General features: G+C 41.4%; 1 protein-coding gene across 1 annotated transcript; it reads left to right on the top strand.

Moving 5' to 3' along the window:
* The first annotated feature begins 2003 nt into the window (after positions 1-2003).
* On the top strand, positions 2004-2951 carry LOC123620657 (olfactory receptor 139). Its single transcript, XM_045526096.1, has one exon. The coding sequence runs from the start codon at positions 2004-2006 to the stop codon at positions 2949-2951; it is 948 nt and encodes a 315-aa protein (XP_045382052.1).
* The last annotated feature ends 10272 nt before the right edge of the window (positions 2952-13223 follow it).

The raw sequence follows: 13223 nt of genomic DNA, 5'->3' as shown, positions 1-13223 counted from the left end.
GAAGTTTGCCCAAGCCTGGGGTTGTGATAGAAAATATAACCTGAGCATACGATGTGTGAGGGGCCAGTCACTGGCTTCCCTCTGAGGGGATTGGTAGCAGTCCCAGTCGGAAGGTAGATTCTGGAAAGGAAGGTACAACCTGTGAGAGGCTGGCACTCACACTGCAGGTCAGCATTGATCCTACAGAGTTTGAGCCCAATAAATAGCCAATAGTTTTGTAGAATAGGACAGGATGGGGTGTTGGGAACAGTGCAGGGTCTCCTGTGGTAGCTTATTAGCCTAATCTACACTCTTTGTCTTGTGTTACCAATTTCAAGTGGCCCTCGGTGTGACTCTGGCCAAGCTACTCCTATTAATGGTTCGGTTCCCTGTCCCGTTCCCTGTCCCTTTCCCTGTATGCAAGTCTCAGAATGATTCAGGTTATTAATTCCCTAGGACATCAGAGGAGGGAATGTCAATTAAGACTGGGGTGCATAAGGACAACTTTCTCATGGAGATGGGACAGTGACCCAGGATTGAGCCTTGAATGGTGGAGTTTGATGTGTGGAAGGAGAAGAGAGTTTTAGACAGAAAAGAGCACTAGTGCAGCCATGGAGGGAGGATGGCCCTGCATATGCAAAAGTCCAGAAAAAGGGGGCCTCAAACACACCTCTCCAGAGCCACCTGTCCCCATCACACCCGAAGGACTTTTGTTTTCAAGAGTTCACCCCTCAATTGCCCAGGTACCTGTAAGAAAACCGTAACTGCCACCACACATGATAGGGAATAAGGCAGAAAAATGTTCCCTGGGATTTCAAGTCCCCTATTTTCCCTTGGAAAAGCTCCTGCTCTCCCCCTCACCCCGCCACCCACACACACGTGTGCACACACAGAGATCATCTGTCTTCTCCATGTCATTTACTAGCATAGCAGCTACATCTTTCCAGACGCTCAGGCCAAGAACCTTAGAATCATCCTTGCACCTTCTCTTTCTTTCACACCTCGTGCCCAGTGTGTTAGTTCTACCGTCAAAATATATCCACAATCCTACAACATTCAACAACTGATTGTTGAATGAAAAGATGAATGGATGGAATACTGACTTCCTTGAACTACTGCAGTGATGCTAATTCCTCCTAAAGCCTACCTACCTAAAGGCTGTAGGAATACCATTCTTCTCTTTATCATATACGCTATCATTTATAAAGCCTCAATAACAATGTATGTCCACACTCCTGAAGAGGCAATATAGTGTTAAGATGTGGACTTGGGGGTCAGACAGTCCCACGTTTGAGACCCAACTCTGTCAAGAGCTTTATGAACTTGGGCTCCTTAAACTTTCTAATCCTCAATGTCTTGATTCACAGAGATAATATTAATTACCCCACAGATTTTTGTGATAATTAAGTGAGAAAATAAATATGATGTGTTTAACATAATACTCACAGTATACACTTCAAAAACGTTGTTAGTACTCTCTTAAATTGCCTTCACACCTTCAATTGTTAGCTTCTCTGTATTTCTGTCCTTTGGCCTGCTCCTTGCTCCTTTCTTTCCTCAGTCTCTTTTGTATTTCTGTTGATTTCATGGGCTCTTGTCCTCCTACTCTGCTTTTACGTTGCTCCATATATTGTGCTTTCTAGAACCTCATATGTTGCTGTACTCATTGAGCTAGTCAGAGATGCTATTCAGTCACTGATAAGACCTTAACAGCTGTTAAAATACTGAAACACTTCCTACCATGTTGGTAAATAACAGCTGACCTGAGTTGCCACAGTACTTCCCTCTGCCCCGGCCCCTTCTGTGGCATCCCCTGGCTCTCTCCCTGAACCAGCAACTGGAGGATTAATGTCTGGCATGGTAGGTCCTCCAGGAGCCTGGCCAAGCTCTAGGCTGGTGTTCATTACAGTTGGTAGGTGTCCATGCCATATCACTCCAGCACCCAGTAGACACAGATTCTGTGTCACTCTCTCTTTTGACAGCTTCAAGTCATCTCCTGCTGCAACAGCTCTCAGCAGTGGCCTATGGAGCCAGGTGCTTGGGGAAATAGGACAACTGTCACTGAGTTCATCCTTCTTGGCCTGACCGAGAATATAAGACTAAAACCCATCCTTTTCCCCATCTTCCTCCTTGCCTATGTCGTCACAGTTGGGGGGAATATCAGCATCCTGGCTGCCATCTTTGTGGAGCCCAAACTCCACACTCCCATGTACTACTTCCTGGGGAACCTGTCTCTGCTGGACATCGGGTGCATCACCGTCACCGTTCCTCCCATGCTGACGTGTCTCCTGGCCCACCAGTGCCGAGTTAGCTATGCTGGCTGCATTTCACAGCTCTTCTTCTTCCACCTCCTGGCCGGGGTGGACTGTCACCTCTTGACAGCCATGGCCTATGACCGCTACCTGGCCATCTGCCAGCCCCTTACCTACAGCACTCGCATGAGCCGTGAAGTCCAGGGTGCCCTGGTGGGCATTTGCTGCACTGTCTCCCTCATCAATGCTCTGACTCACACAGTGGCCGTGTCTGTGCTGCACTTCTGTGGCCCTAACGTGGTCAACCACTTCTACTGTGACCTCCCACCTCTTTTCCAGCTCTCCTGCTCCAGCATCCACCTCAACGGGCAGCTGCTTTTTGTGGGGGCCACCTTCATGGGCGTGGTCCCCATGGTCCTGATCTCAGTGTCCTATGCCCATGTCGCAGCGGCAGTGTTACGAATCCGCTCGGCTGAGGGGAGGAAGAAGGCCTTCTCCACGTGTGGCTCGCACCTCACCGTGGTCTGTATCTTCTATGGAACTGGCCTCTTCAGTTACATGCGTCTGGGCTCCGTCTCAGCCTCAGACAAGGACAAGGGGATTGGGATCCTTAACACTATCCTCAGTCCCATGCTGAACCCGATCATTTACAGCCTCCGGAACCCTGACGTGCAGGGCGCCCTGAAGAGGGTGCTGACGGGGAAGAGGTCCCCAACATGAGAAGATGGGACATCAGAATGCCCCTCCCTTCCTGAGCACCCCCCGGACTTTTTTATGCTGAAGGCCTGGATATGGGCAGGGGAAATTTTCAGGGTTGGGTCGAGGAGTGGGAGGAAAGTAGATAGTACTGGTCAGGGTAGAATATGATTTGCCTTGGACTAGGGAGAAAGGCTAGAGGTTGGGTAAGAGAGTATCTAAGCTGCTGATAGAAAATGAATTAAAGATAGATGGGAGAAAATTATGATGTGGGTCAGGAAATAGGAGAAAAACTATTTTGCATTTTTTTTTATTTAATGACTGTTCAATTAAAATATATTTAAAATGTTAATAAAAACAAAATGTCTGGTCCACTTTTTAGATAAAGTGTATTTGTACCAGAATATGGGTCAGATTTTTTAAAGATTCTACTTTAAGAAATAGGTCTAGGAGGATAAATTTGGGTTTGACAGACCCCAGAAGCAAGGTGTTGGTACCTGCTAGAGCACCCTGCCAGCACCTTCGTCAGAACCACATCATCAAACACCTTTCCCCAAACCAGTGTTCCCTTCCCTACTACTCATCAGTAGGCACAACACATGTACCTGTCTGTGCCTGAGCTGATTCTCACAATCTCTCCACCAGAAACATGAGCTTGTATCGCCATATGCTTCATGAGAAGAAGCGTTAAGAAGTAGTCAGTTTTATTTTTATTTTTAATGGCAAAATGCACCAATTTATATTGGGCATTCTGTTTAATATATGTCATGTGTTATAGCGGCCATTTCTACAATTTATTCTGTGAACCACTTCAGGCACTTCCTGGCCAAGAAGTTGAAAGTCTGAGACCGACCTCACCCAACATGCTTTTTAATTATTTCACGAGGGCATCAGGGAACCTTGAGGTGCCTGACAATATTTCCCAACCAAACAGAGTATCCACAGTCATTCTCCAAATCCAGCCATGCACTGGGTCCCAGTGCAAATTCTGCTGGGCTCTCTAACCCTTGCACTCTTGTCCTCTGGCAGACAGCTGCCTCCCAGTCAGGACCCCTGCTGTCCCATCAAGGCTCCTGCAGCATCCTCTGAGCCCTGGGCTCCTCCCGACTCAGTGCTGTCTAGCTTCTCCATTAATCCCCGGGAGCAATGTCTGCCCCGTGTCATTTCACCCTCCACAGGCCACCAATTTCTTTCTTTCTGATTTCCACCATATCAAATCTAGACTGTTTTCAGGGGTGCAAGGCCCTCCATCATTCCTTCCTGGCCTCTCCACTCAACCCTCCTCTCTCGACTGCAGCCACTCACATAGGTGACTCGTGAATCCCTTTACTTGTGTTCATGGTTTGCAGTCTCCTTGAAAGAGTGAGGCCTGCACAGCAGTACACCATCATACCCTTTTCTGTGTTCCTTGCAGCTTCTTTTGTTCTCTCCAATCAGATTATAACTCCTTAAGGACAGGATCCATGTCTTATACTGTGTCCTCCAAAAACCCAGCAGAGTTGAGCAGATAACTGATGTTCAAGTAATCTGTGGATTAACTAATAATAGAAAGCATGACCTGTGAACAGAACTTTGTCAGTGAGACTGCTAGATGTTTTCAAAATACCCTAAAGGATCCAATATTAGCATGTTATAAAAATATAAAGGGAAATGTTTTTAAAAGAGAAATCTTCTGATGAAATAAAGATAATCATTGAATTTGACATAAAAGGGAGAAGCTCCGTGACTTTGTGCATGAACTGCAATATCATTTCTCCTCAAAAAACAAAACAAACAAACAAACAAAAAAAAACGCCTGAAACTAAAACCAATGAAGTGTCTCCTTCTTGCAAAAAATTAGAGAGAGAGCATTCAATTAGCACATCCTGTAATATGCAAGGACTGGGAGCGTATCACAGAGGGGTGGGATAATAATAAAGAGAGGGTCATAAGTTATGCCAAAGTGTTTGTCTTTTCTTAATTCACGTTTTAAAGTGAATAATTTTTAACTCTGCTATATATAAATAAATAATTCGCGCTTTGTGTAAATAATTTTAATAAAAAGCCTATTTTTTGTTTAAAAAGAAGAGTGACTTTGTTGACATGAAGATATACAGCACATATTGCTAAATGTAGAAAGTGCTGACGATGCCACAAGTGTCTGGAGGGAAAGTCCTGGAGGACGACCCCCAGCTGTGCACGGTGACGCCCTCTGTGGAGGGGAAAGAACTGGATGGGTAGTGGAAAATGGAGAAGGACTTACAGTTTTTACCACTTGCTTTGGTATTATTTGAAGCTTTTCTCTGAGTTCTATAATTTAAAAAAATAAAATAAATTTTTTTTAAAGTGCTAATGGTGAAAATGCGGGGGTGAGTGGCCTGTGGTACTTTCTCTCCAGCCTTCAGAGTGTCCTCTGTCAGCCTCACCTTTGAGGAAACTAGCAAGTTGGTCCATCCATCCAATAAAAGGCCATGGTGTTCGCTTGATCAAGATTCAGAAGCCTGGAAGAGACGTGAGGAAGTCATTGGTCATCTTGTCCATCCCTCGCTTCTGCATTATGAGCCAGAAAAGAAGTCATTATCTTTACCCTTAAGGGAATACCCCTAGTGGATGGTCTCACCCTCATCTCCCAGCCCTGAAGATTGAAATCTCAGCCTCCATTCCACACCAGCCCTCATCCTGCACCACCATCATCCCTTCCTCCCAGGACTCCTGCCCTGTTGCTTAGTTTTGAATATTTTTATCTAATTCCAGTCAAAGGGAGTGACTAATCTTGGTTGGAACAGATGTGTGATTGATACAGATATGTAATAAGCTCATGGATTCCTGACACTAAAAGGAACTTCTAGCAATATTTTGCTCCAGCCACCCTAACTTCAGATAGCTCGTGTCCAAAGAAACTTGGTTTCAGACATTATCAGTCCTCAGCACACTTGAGAACCTTTGAGGATCGGCAGATGTCATTTATACACTTTGGACATCTACATATGTGTACTTGGAGATGACCTCACACATCCCAACAATACCTTCTTCTCCCACATGCAACCTACCACCCAGAGCCTTCCCACGTGTCCAGCACTGAGAAAGGAGCTATTAGGACTCGGGAGAAATATAACACTCATCTGTTTTCTCCTATGATTCTATCAGCACATAACATTATTTACAAAGCACTCTAAAATCTATGTTTTCATTTAGATTCTACAACAGTACAGTTGAATGTCATCCACAGTGACAACCAGGGCCAGGATTGGAGAGTAAGAAGGCCATCTTTTATTATCCTCACAAATAAAAGGTACAGACAGGCTCAGTGACTTGCTGGAGGCCACGGAGTTAGAAGGTGGAGCAGCCTCCCAGTGCCATAGCCCAGCCTGGTGTCTGTGTCTCCCTCCCTGCCTCTAGTTAATCACTGGAGAATTCAAAACTAAACAGAGCGATACTGACTGTAGGTACAATGTGTCTCAGAAATGCAAAAGGCAATACAATGGAAGGAAGAAAGCCCTAAACACAATACATGAAGACCCAGGTTCTAATCTAGCCTCTACTGCTGTAGATTACAGATCTTTTAAAGTCTTGATTCTTTATCTGAAAAATTAGTCCCTTCCGAGTATCTCAGGCTTTTTTCATTCACCTAGTACATGACAAATATTCAGGTTCACACAGGATGCCAAAGGTGAGGGGGTTTAAGGGACTATGGGCAATGCAAGGGGCAGGCAATGGAGCTGAACAGGATGGATGAACCCAGGAACGACTCGTGCACAGTGGATCTCTGATGGGCAGAAGCTGGTTCTTGGGCTTCATCAACTAGAGAGACGCTCAAATCGGAGGTGGTAGCAGTGAGCCAGGCAGAGATGTGACGATGAGAGGTACCAATAATTGAAACAGAAAGAAAGGAGCTTGGAAAAGAGTCTTGGAACATCAGCCAGAAAATATTTAACCTTGTTTTTAAGAGTTTATGTTTGTAGAATCTGGGAACATAAAAATATCAGGGCCCTAAGAGTGTTCAAACCTTTATTTGGTATTTACAGGTAGTTGTCCAGGCTAGACTATAAAGGAAGATAAATATGAATCCAGCATCTTCTATGGGGCAGGCAGCAAGCTGGGAGGCCCATGCACCTTGTTGCATTAAGTCAGCTGTGGTCAAGTGAAGACAGCTGAGAAGTGAGAAGTTAGGAGACCTGGTTCTGGGCTAAAACTACTCCTTACTGGCTGTGACATGGGGCAGGTCAGCTCTTCTCTTTGGGCCCCAGTTTTCTCATCTATGAAATCATAACATGCACTTCAAATGATTATCCTGAGCATTAAATGATTGAGATACAGAATTTTTGAATTGACAAGTACAGCGTAGAAGATGTTAAAATTCCACTGGATTTTGAGTTGAAAGAATTACTGTATTTCTAGAGTTTGTGGCCCCTATCTAGTAAGGACCAGAGCACAGATTTACCCCCCACCCCTAAAACCCCAGCCCTATGCCCTCTGTACCACACTAGTCCTCATGTCCCTTGAATATGCCAGCAAAGGACTCAGACATGCAAAAGCTGCCTGTCCCCTCCTCCCCAACAATGGGAGGGAGCATGATTAATCTCTTGGGTCCCCAAACACTGCAGTATTTTTTGGTGTATTAGACAAGAGACAACTAACTGATAAACTTTGCCAACTTCCCCTGCTCAGCAGGGCCTCGGGAGATACCTATCTAGCAACTCCTGGAAGGAAGGTTCCCACAGAGACAGCCAGGGCCAGGATCGGGGGATGAAGTCCCCACAAGTTCCACAGACAGCATAGCATCCTCTAATTAGCTCCCAGATGACAGCTCAGGGTAATGCGGCCTAGGGGGCTGAGGGAAGGCTGGGGATTTGCCGATTGTCTTCTGCATCTCTGCTAATAAGGCCAGAGGGAAGCCACGCCCAGGAAAAGGTTTACCTTCTTTCTGCTCCTTAGTCTGAAAGAAACTGGGACCTTAGAGAGCGGAGGAGGCCAATTAGTGATGGGTGGTGTCAGTATCTCATTAGCAAGCCTCATTAGCCAAGTGTGACCAGCAGGAAGATGTGTTCAAAGCAAGAAGGCCTGGGCATGAGTCTGCCCCTGGGAACAGTCGCCTCCCCTTCCTGTGCTTCCTGGTATTGCATGTCTCACGCTCCTTCACACCCAGAACTCTCTTGTTCTTCCGCTCTTCTTCCTAACACAGCCTGCTTATTTTTAATCCTATATTAATAAGTACATCTGCATTATTGTTTGCAATGGCTATATATCGTTTTATAATTGTATCATGATTTCTTTAATCAATTCCCTTTTTTTTTTTTTTTGAGTCTCGCTCTGTTGCCCAGACTAGAGTGCCGTGGCATCAGCCTAGCTCACAGCAACCTCAAACTCCTGGGCTCAAGCAATCCTCCTGCCTCAGCCTCCCGAGTAGCTGGGATTACAGGCATGCGCCACCATATCTGGCTAATTTTTCTATTTTCAGTAGAGACAGGATCACGCTCTTGCTCAGGCTGGTCTCAAACTCCTGAGCTCAAGCGATCCTCCCCCCTCTGCCTCCCAAGGTGCTAGGATCACAGGCGTGAGCCACCGTGCCCGGCCCAGCCTCCTATCTTGACCCTTTAGGTTGTTTCCAGTTTTTCACTATTAAGAACAATCGTTAGGCCTGGTGCCGTGGCTCACGCCTGTAATCCTAGCACCCTGGGAGGCCAAGGCGGGAGGATTGTTTGAGCTCAGGAGTTCAAGACCAGCCTGAGCAAGAGTGAGACTCCATCTCTACTAAAAAAATAGAAAGCAATTAACTGGACAACTAAAAATATATAGAAAAAATTAGCCGGGCATGGTGGCACATGCCTGTAGTGCCTGCTACTTGGGAGGCTGAGGCAGGAGGATCACTTGAGCCCAGGAGTTTGAGAATGCTGTGAGCTAGGCTGATGCCACGGCACTATAGCCTGGGCAACAGAGTGAGATTCTGTCTCAAAAAAAAAAAAGAAAAAAAAGAGCAATAGTTTGACATGTCCTTGCATAGTTGTTTCCTTGAATGGACCATATGTATATGTATATTTTCAACACTTTTACAAACATTGTCAAACTGTCCACTAGACAGACGTACCATTTGACTTTCCTACCAATTCAATGTGAGACGGCCACTTTCCTAACTCTAACCAACCCTAGGTATTATAATTTTAAAACAACTTTACAATGTGATCAGCCCGTTGCTATTTGAGTTTGCATTTTTCTATATTGTGAGTGAGGCCGAGATTTTCTTCTCATATTAATGCAAGTATTAACTCTTTGTCATAAATGCTGCAAATATTTTCCTTACTAAATTTGTCTATCATTCACGCAAATGATGTTTTTGATCTACAGACCTTTGTATTTCATGTAGTCAAGTATATAAGCATTTTACTCTATGATTTCTCTTTACAGTCACACTGGAAACTGTTTTCCCTTTCTCAAGTTTATAAAAATATCTATATTTTTTACTATTTCTATTATTTTATTTTTTATATTTTTATATCCAAAATTCATTTTAGTACATGATATGATATAGGGATACGACTTTATTTTTTTAACTCTATACCTTGTATCCAAGGATTGTTCCAAATTCTTTAAAGTGCCTCCTTTTATCAAATATTAAATGTTTAGATACATTTATATACATCATATCTCCTTCTGAACTTGATATTCTGTCACACCATTCTGTGTCAGTATCACAATGTTTCAATCACTGTAGCTTTATAATACATATTTGCATCTCATTCTGGAAATTTCTCCTCAGTATTCTTTTTCCTCCCAAATGGTTTTGATTAGTTTCAGGTATTTTCTCTTTCAGTTTATCTATGGAATCGTTTTTCTCACTGGAATTTTAATTAGAACTGTGTTAATTTATATGATTTGGGAAGAACTGACAGCTTTACAATATTGGATCTTTCCAGATAGGGACATGGTATGATCTATCCATTTATTCAGGTGTTATTTCTAGAGAAGACTTTTACAGTCTTTTAAAAATTAGAGTTTCTGCCTTTTTATTAAGTTTTCTAAATATGTAATAGCTTTTTATACTCTTGTGAAGGAGATATTTTAATATAAGATATGAATATTTTAGGACTCTTGATACATATTACTAAACTATCTACCAACAGGAGGTGACAGCTTTGTCTCCATTTATTGTTTTCTTTCCAAAATAGTGCCTTTTGTAAATTGATGCATAATAAATGTATATAGTTTAGTAGTACATGTGATAATTTAATACAGTCATATAATTTGGAAAGAGCAAGTCAGTGTACTTAGTATATCCATCACCTTAAATATTTTTTCTTTTCTTTATACTAGAACGATTCCAATGTTTCTCTTCTAGCTATTTTGAAATGTGTAATAGGTTATTGTAAACTGCAATCACCCTACTGATCTATCTAACACTAGGTCTTATTTCTTCTTTCAAACAGTATATGTGCGCCCATTAATCAACATCTCTTCATCCCCCCTCCTGCCTCCCCTTCTCAGCCTCTGGTAACCACCAGTCTACTCTCTGTCTTCATGAGATCCACATTTTTAGCTCCTACATGTGAGTGAGGACACGCAATATTTGTGCTTGGCTTATTTCACTTAACATGATCTTTGTTCCCATTTAGAAATGATCCATGTCCACTTCACCATAACATCACAAATATTAATTATTTCTAATAACTGCTAATTTGAGAGGTAAAAGTGCATAAAAATTTTGCTTTGTTCCTTCTGCTTACTAGTGAAGCTGAATATTTTCTGCTGTTAACTGTGTTTCCATTTGTCCCTTTGTAAATTGCCTTTACGTTCTTGGCTTATTTATCCACCAATATCTCATGTTTTTGTGTGTATTTCTAATAGATCTTTACAGGGTAAAAATACTAACCTTTTCATATTTTGTGCAAATATTTCTCCAAGTTTGTTTTCTGCCTTTTATCTTAAGTAAATTTTTCATAAGTTTTAAGAAATGTGTATGTAGTGTCAAATCTTTTGTTTTTTTTCATTTTTCAGGCTGGAATTTATTCAACAAAGATTTTTTTTTTCTCATTGAGGGATATATTTGGCAAAAATAATAGACCCATTCACTCCTTGACTAGAAGAATGACCCCTATCTTCAGCAAAAGTTTTGTTCATGTCTTTTTCAAGCTTCATTTGTAATCCAAACAAACTATGAAATATTTGTCCTAGAAAAGACAATTTTTTCCCCTTTATGAGAAGATCAGGGATTGACTGCTTCAAGGAAATATTAATGTCTTTAAGGAATATATTCTATTGCCAGAGAGTAGCTGTAAAGGAGAAGATGGTTCTTTTTTAAATGTTTAATTTTTTATTTCAAAGTATTAAACAGGTGCAAATGTCTTTGGTTACATGGATTGCTTTTGTAATGCTTGAGTCACAGCTATGAGTGTGCTCATCACCCACATAGTGTTCATTGTACCCATTAGGTAGGTTTTGCCCCTCACTTCCTCTTCATCCCCACTGTTTGATTTCCACTAAGTTTTCTATTCCTTTGTGCACATGTGTGCTCATTGGTTAGTCCCAGTTTAATGATGAGTACATGTGGTGTTTTTTTTTCCATTTTGGTGATACTTCACTTAGGTGAATGGTCTCCAGTTCCATCCAAATTGTTGTAAAAGGAATTAATTCATCCTTTTAAGGCTGTATAATACTCCATGGTGTATGTACACCACATTTTGTTAATCCACTCATGAATTGATGGGCACTTGGATTGATTTCACATCTTTACAATTGTGAATTGTGCTGCAATAAATATTCGAGTGCAGGTTGTCTTTTTGATAAAATGACTCTTTTCTCCTTTGGGTAGATACCCAGTAGTGGGATTGCTGGATCAAATGGTAAGTTTACTTTCAGTTCTTTGAGCAATCTCCATATTGTTTTCCATAGAGGTTGTACTAATTTGCAGTCCCACCAACAGTGTATAAGTGTTCCTTTTTCTTTGCATCCACACCAACATCTGTTGTTTTTAGACTTTTAATAAAAGCCATTCTAACAAGGGTCTGGTGATATTTCATTGTGGTTTTAATTTGCATTTCCCTGATGATTAGTTATGTTGAGCATTTTTTCATATGTTTATTGGCCATTTGTCTCTTTTCTTTTGAAAAGTTGCATTCATATGTTTTGCCCACTTTTTAATGGGGTTGCTTGTTTTTTTATTGCTGATTTGCTTGAGTTCTTTGTAGATTCTGGATTTTGGCCCCTTATCAGATATATAGCTTGCAAATATTTTCTCCCATTCTGTAGTTTGTCTATTTTCTCTATTGATTATTTCCTTAGCTGTGCAGAAGCTTTTTAGTTTAATCAAATCCCATGTATTTATTTTTGTTATTACTGTGATTGCCATTGGGGTTTTATTCATAAATTCTTTGCCTAGGCTGGTATCTAGAAGAGTTTTTCCTACATTTTCCTCTAGAATTCTTAGGGTTTCATGCCTTATATTTTAAGTCTTTTATCCATCTTGAACTAATTTTGGTGAGTGGTGAAAGATAGGAGTCCTGTTTCATTCTTTTGCATGTGGCTATCCAGTTTTCCCAGAACCATTTACTGAATAGGGCTTCATTTCCCTAGTGTGCATTGTTATCTGCTTTGTTGAAGATCAGTGGCTATAGGTGGATGGTTTTGTATTTGGGTTCTCTATTCTGTTCCATTGGTCTATGACTCTATTTTTGTACCAATACCATTCTATTTTGTTTACTATATCCTTGAAGTATAGTTTCAAGTCTGGTAATGTGATGCCTCCAGATTTGTTCTTTTTGCTTAGGATTGCTTTGGCTCCTTGGGATCTTTTCTGGTTCCAAACAAAGCATAGAATTAATTTTTAATTTTTCTAGATCTGTGAAATACAATGTATTTTGATGGGGATTACATTGACTCTGTAGATCACTTCGGGTAGTATGTAGTCAAATCTATTGATCTTTTTTCCTTTGTGCCTTCTTCCTTTGCTTGTGTGCCTAGAATATTCATCTATCCTGCATTTATTTTGGTACCTTTTTATAATATATGTATCCATGAGCATTTTTTTCAAATAGACAATCAATATTCTCAACATTATTTATTGAATAATCCTTTCCCCACCCTAACCCCACTGATTTGTGATGTTTAGTTTATACACATATTAAATTATTATAAATACAAAAAATGTGTTTAAGGTCCGGGTTTTCCCTTCCATCCTAAATCCTTCCATTTGTAAATCAGTATGGCTTTACTATTGTTACATAATAACAACAACAACTCCCATTTATTTCCATTCATTTAGAGACCAGCTGGAGACTAAGCTTTACATACATTATCTCATTTAAGCTTTATAATAAAAAGTCCTAT

The sequence above is a fragment of the Lemur catta genome, chromosome 15 (assembly GCF_020740605.2).
Source record: "Lemur catta isolate mLemCat1 chromosome 15, mLemCat1.pri, whole genome shotgun sequence".
Classification (NCBI taxonomy): Eukaryota; Metazoa; Chordata; class Mammalia; order Primates; family Lemuridae; genus Lemur; species Lemur catta.
Note: the sequence above shows the minus strand (reverse complement) of the source record. Positions and strands in the feature narration are given on the sequence as shown.

Excerpts from the sequence above, each read along its gene's own strand:
- LOC123620657 (XM_045526096.1), top strand. The coding sequence starts at position 2,004 with ATGGAGCCAGGTGCTTGGGGAAATAGGACAACTGTCACTGAGTTCATC.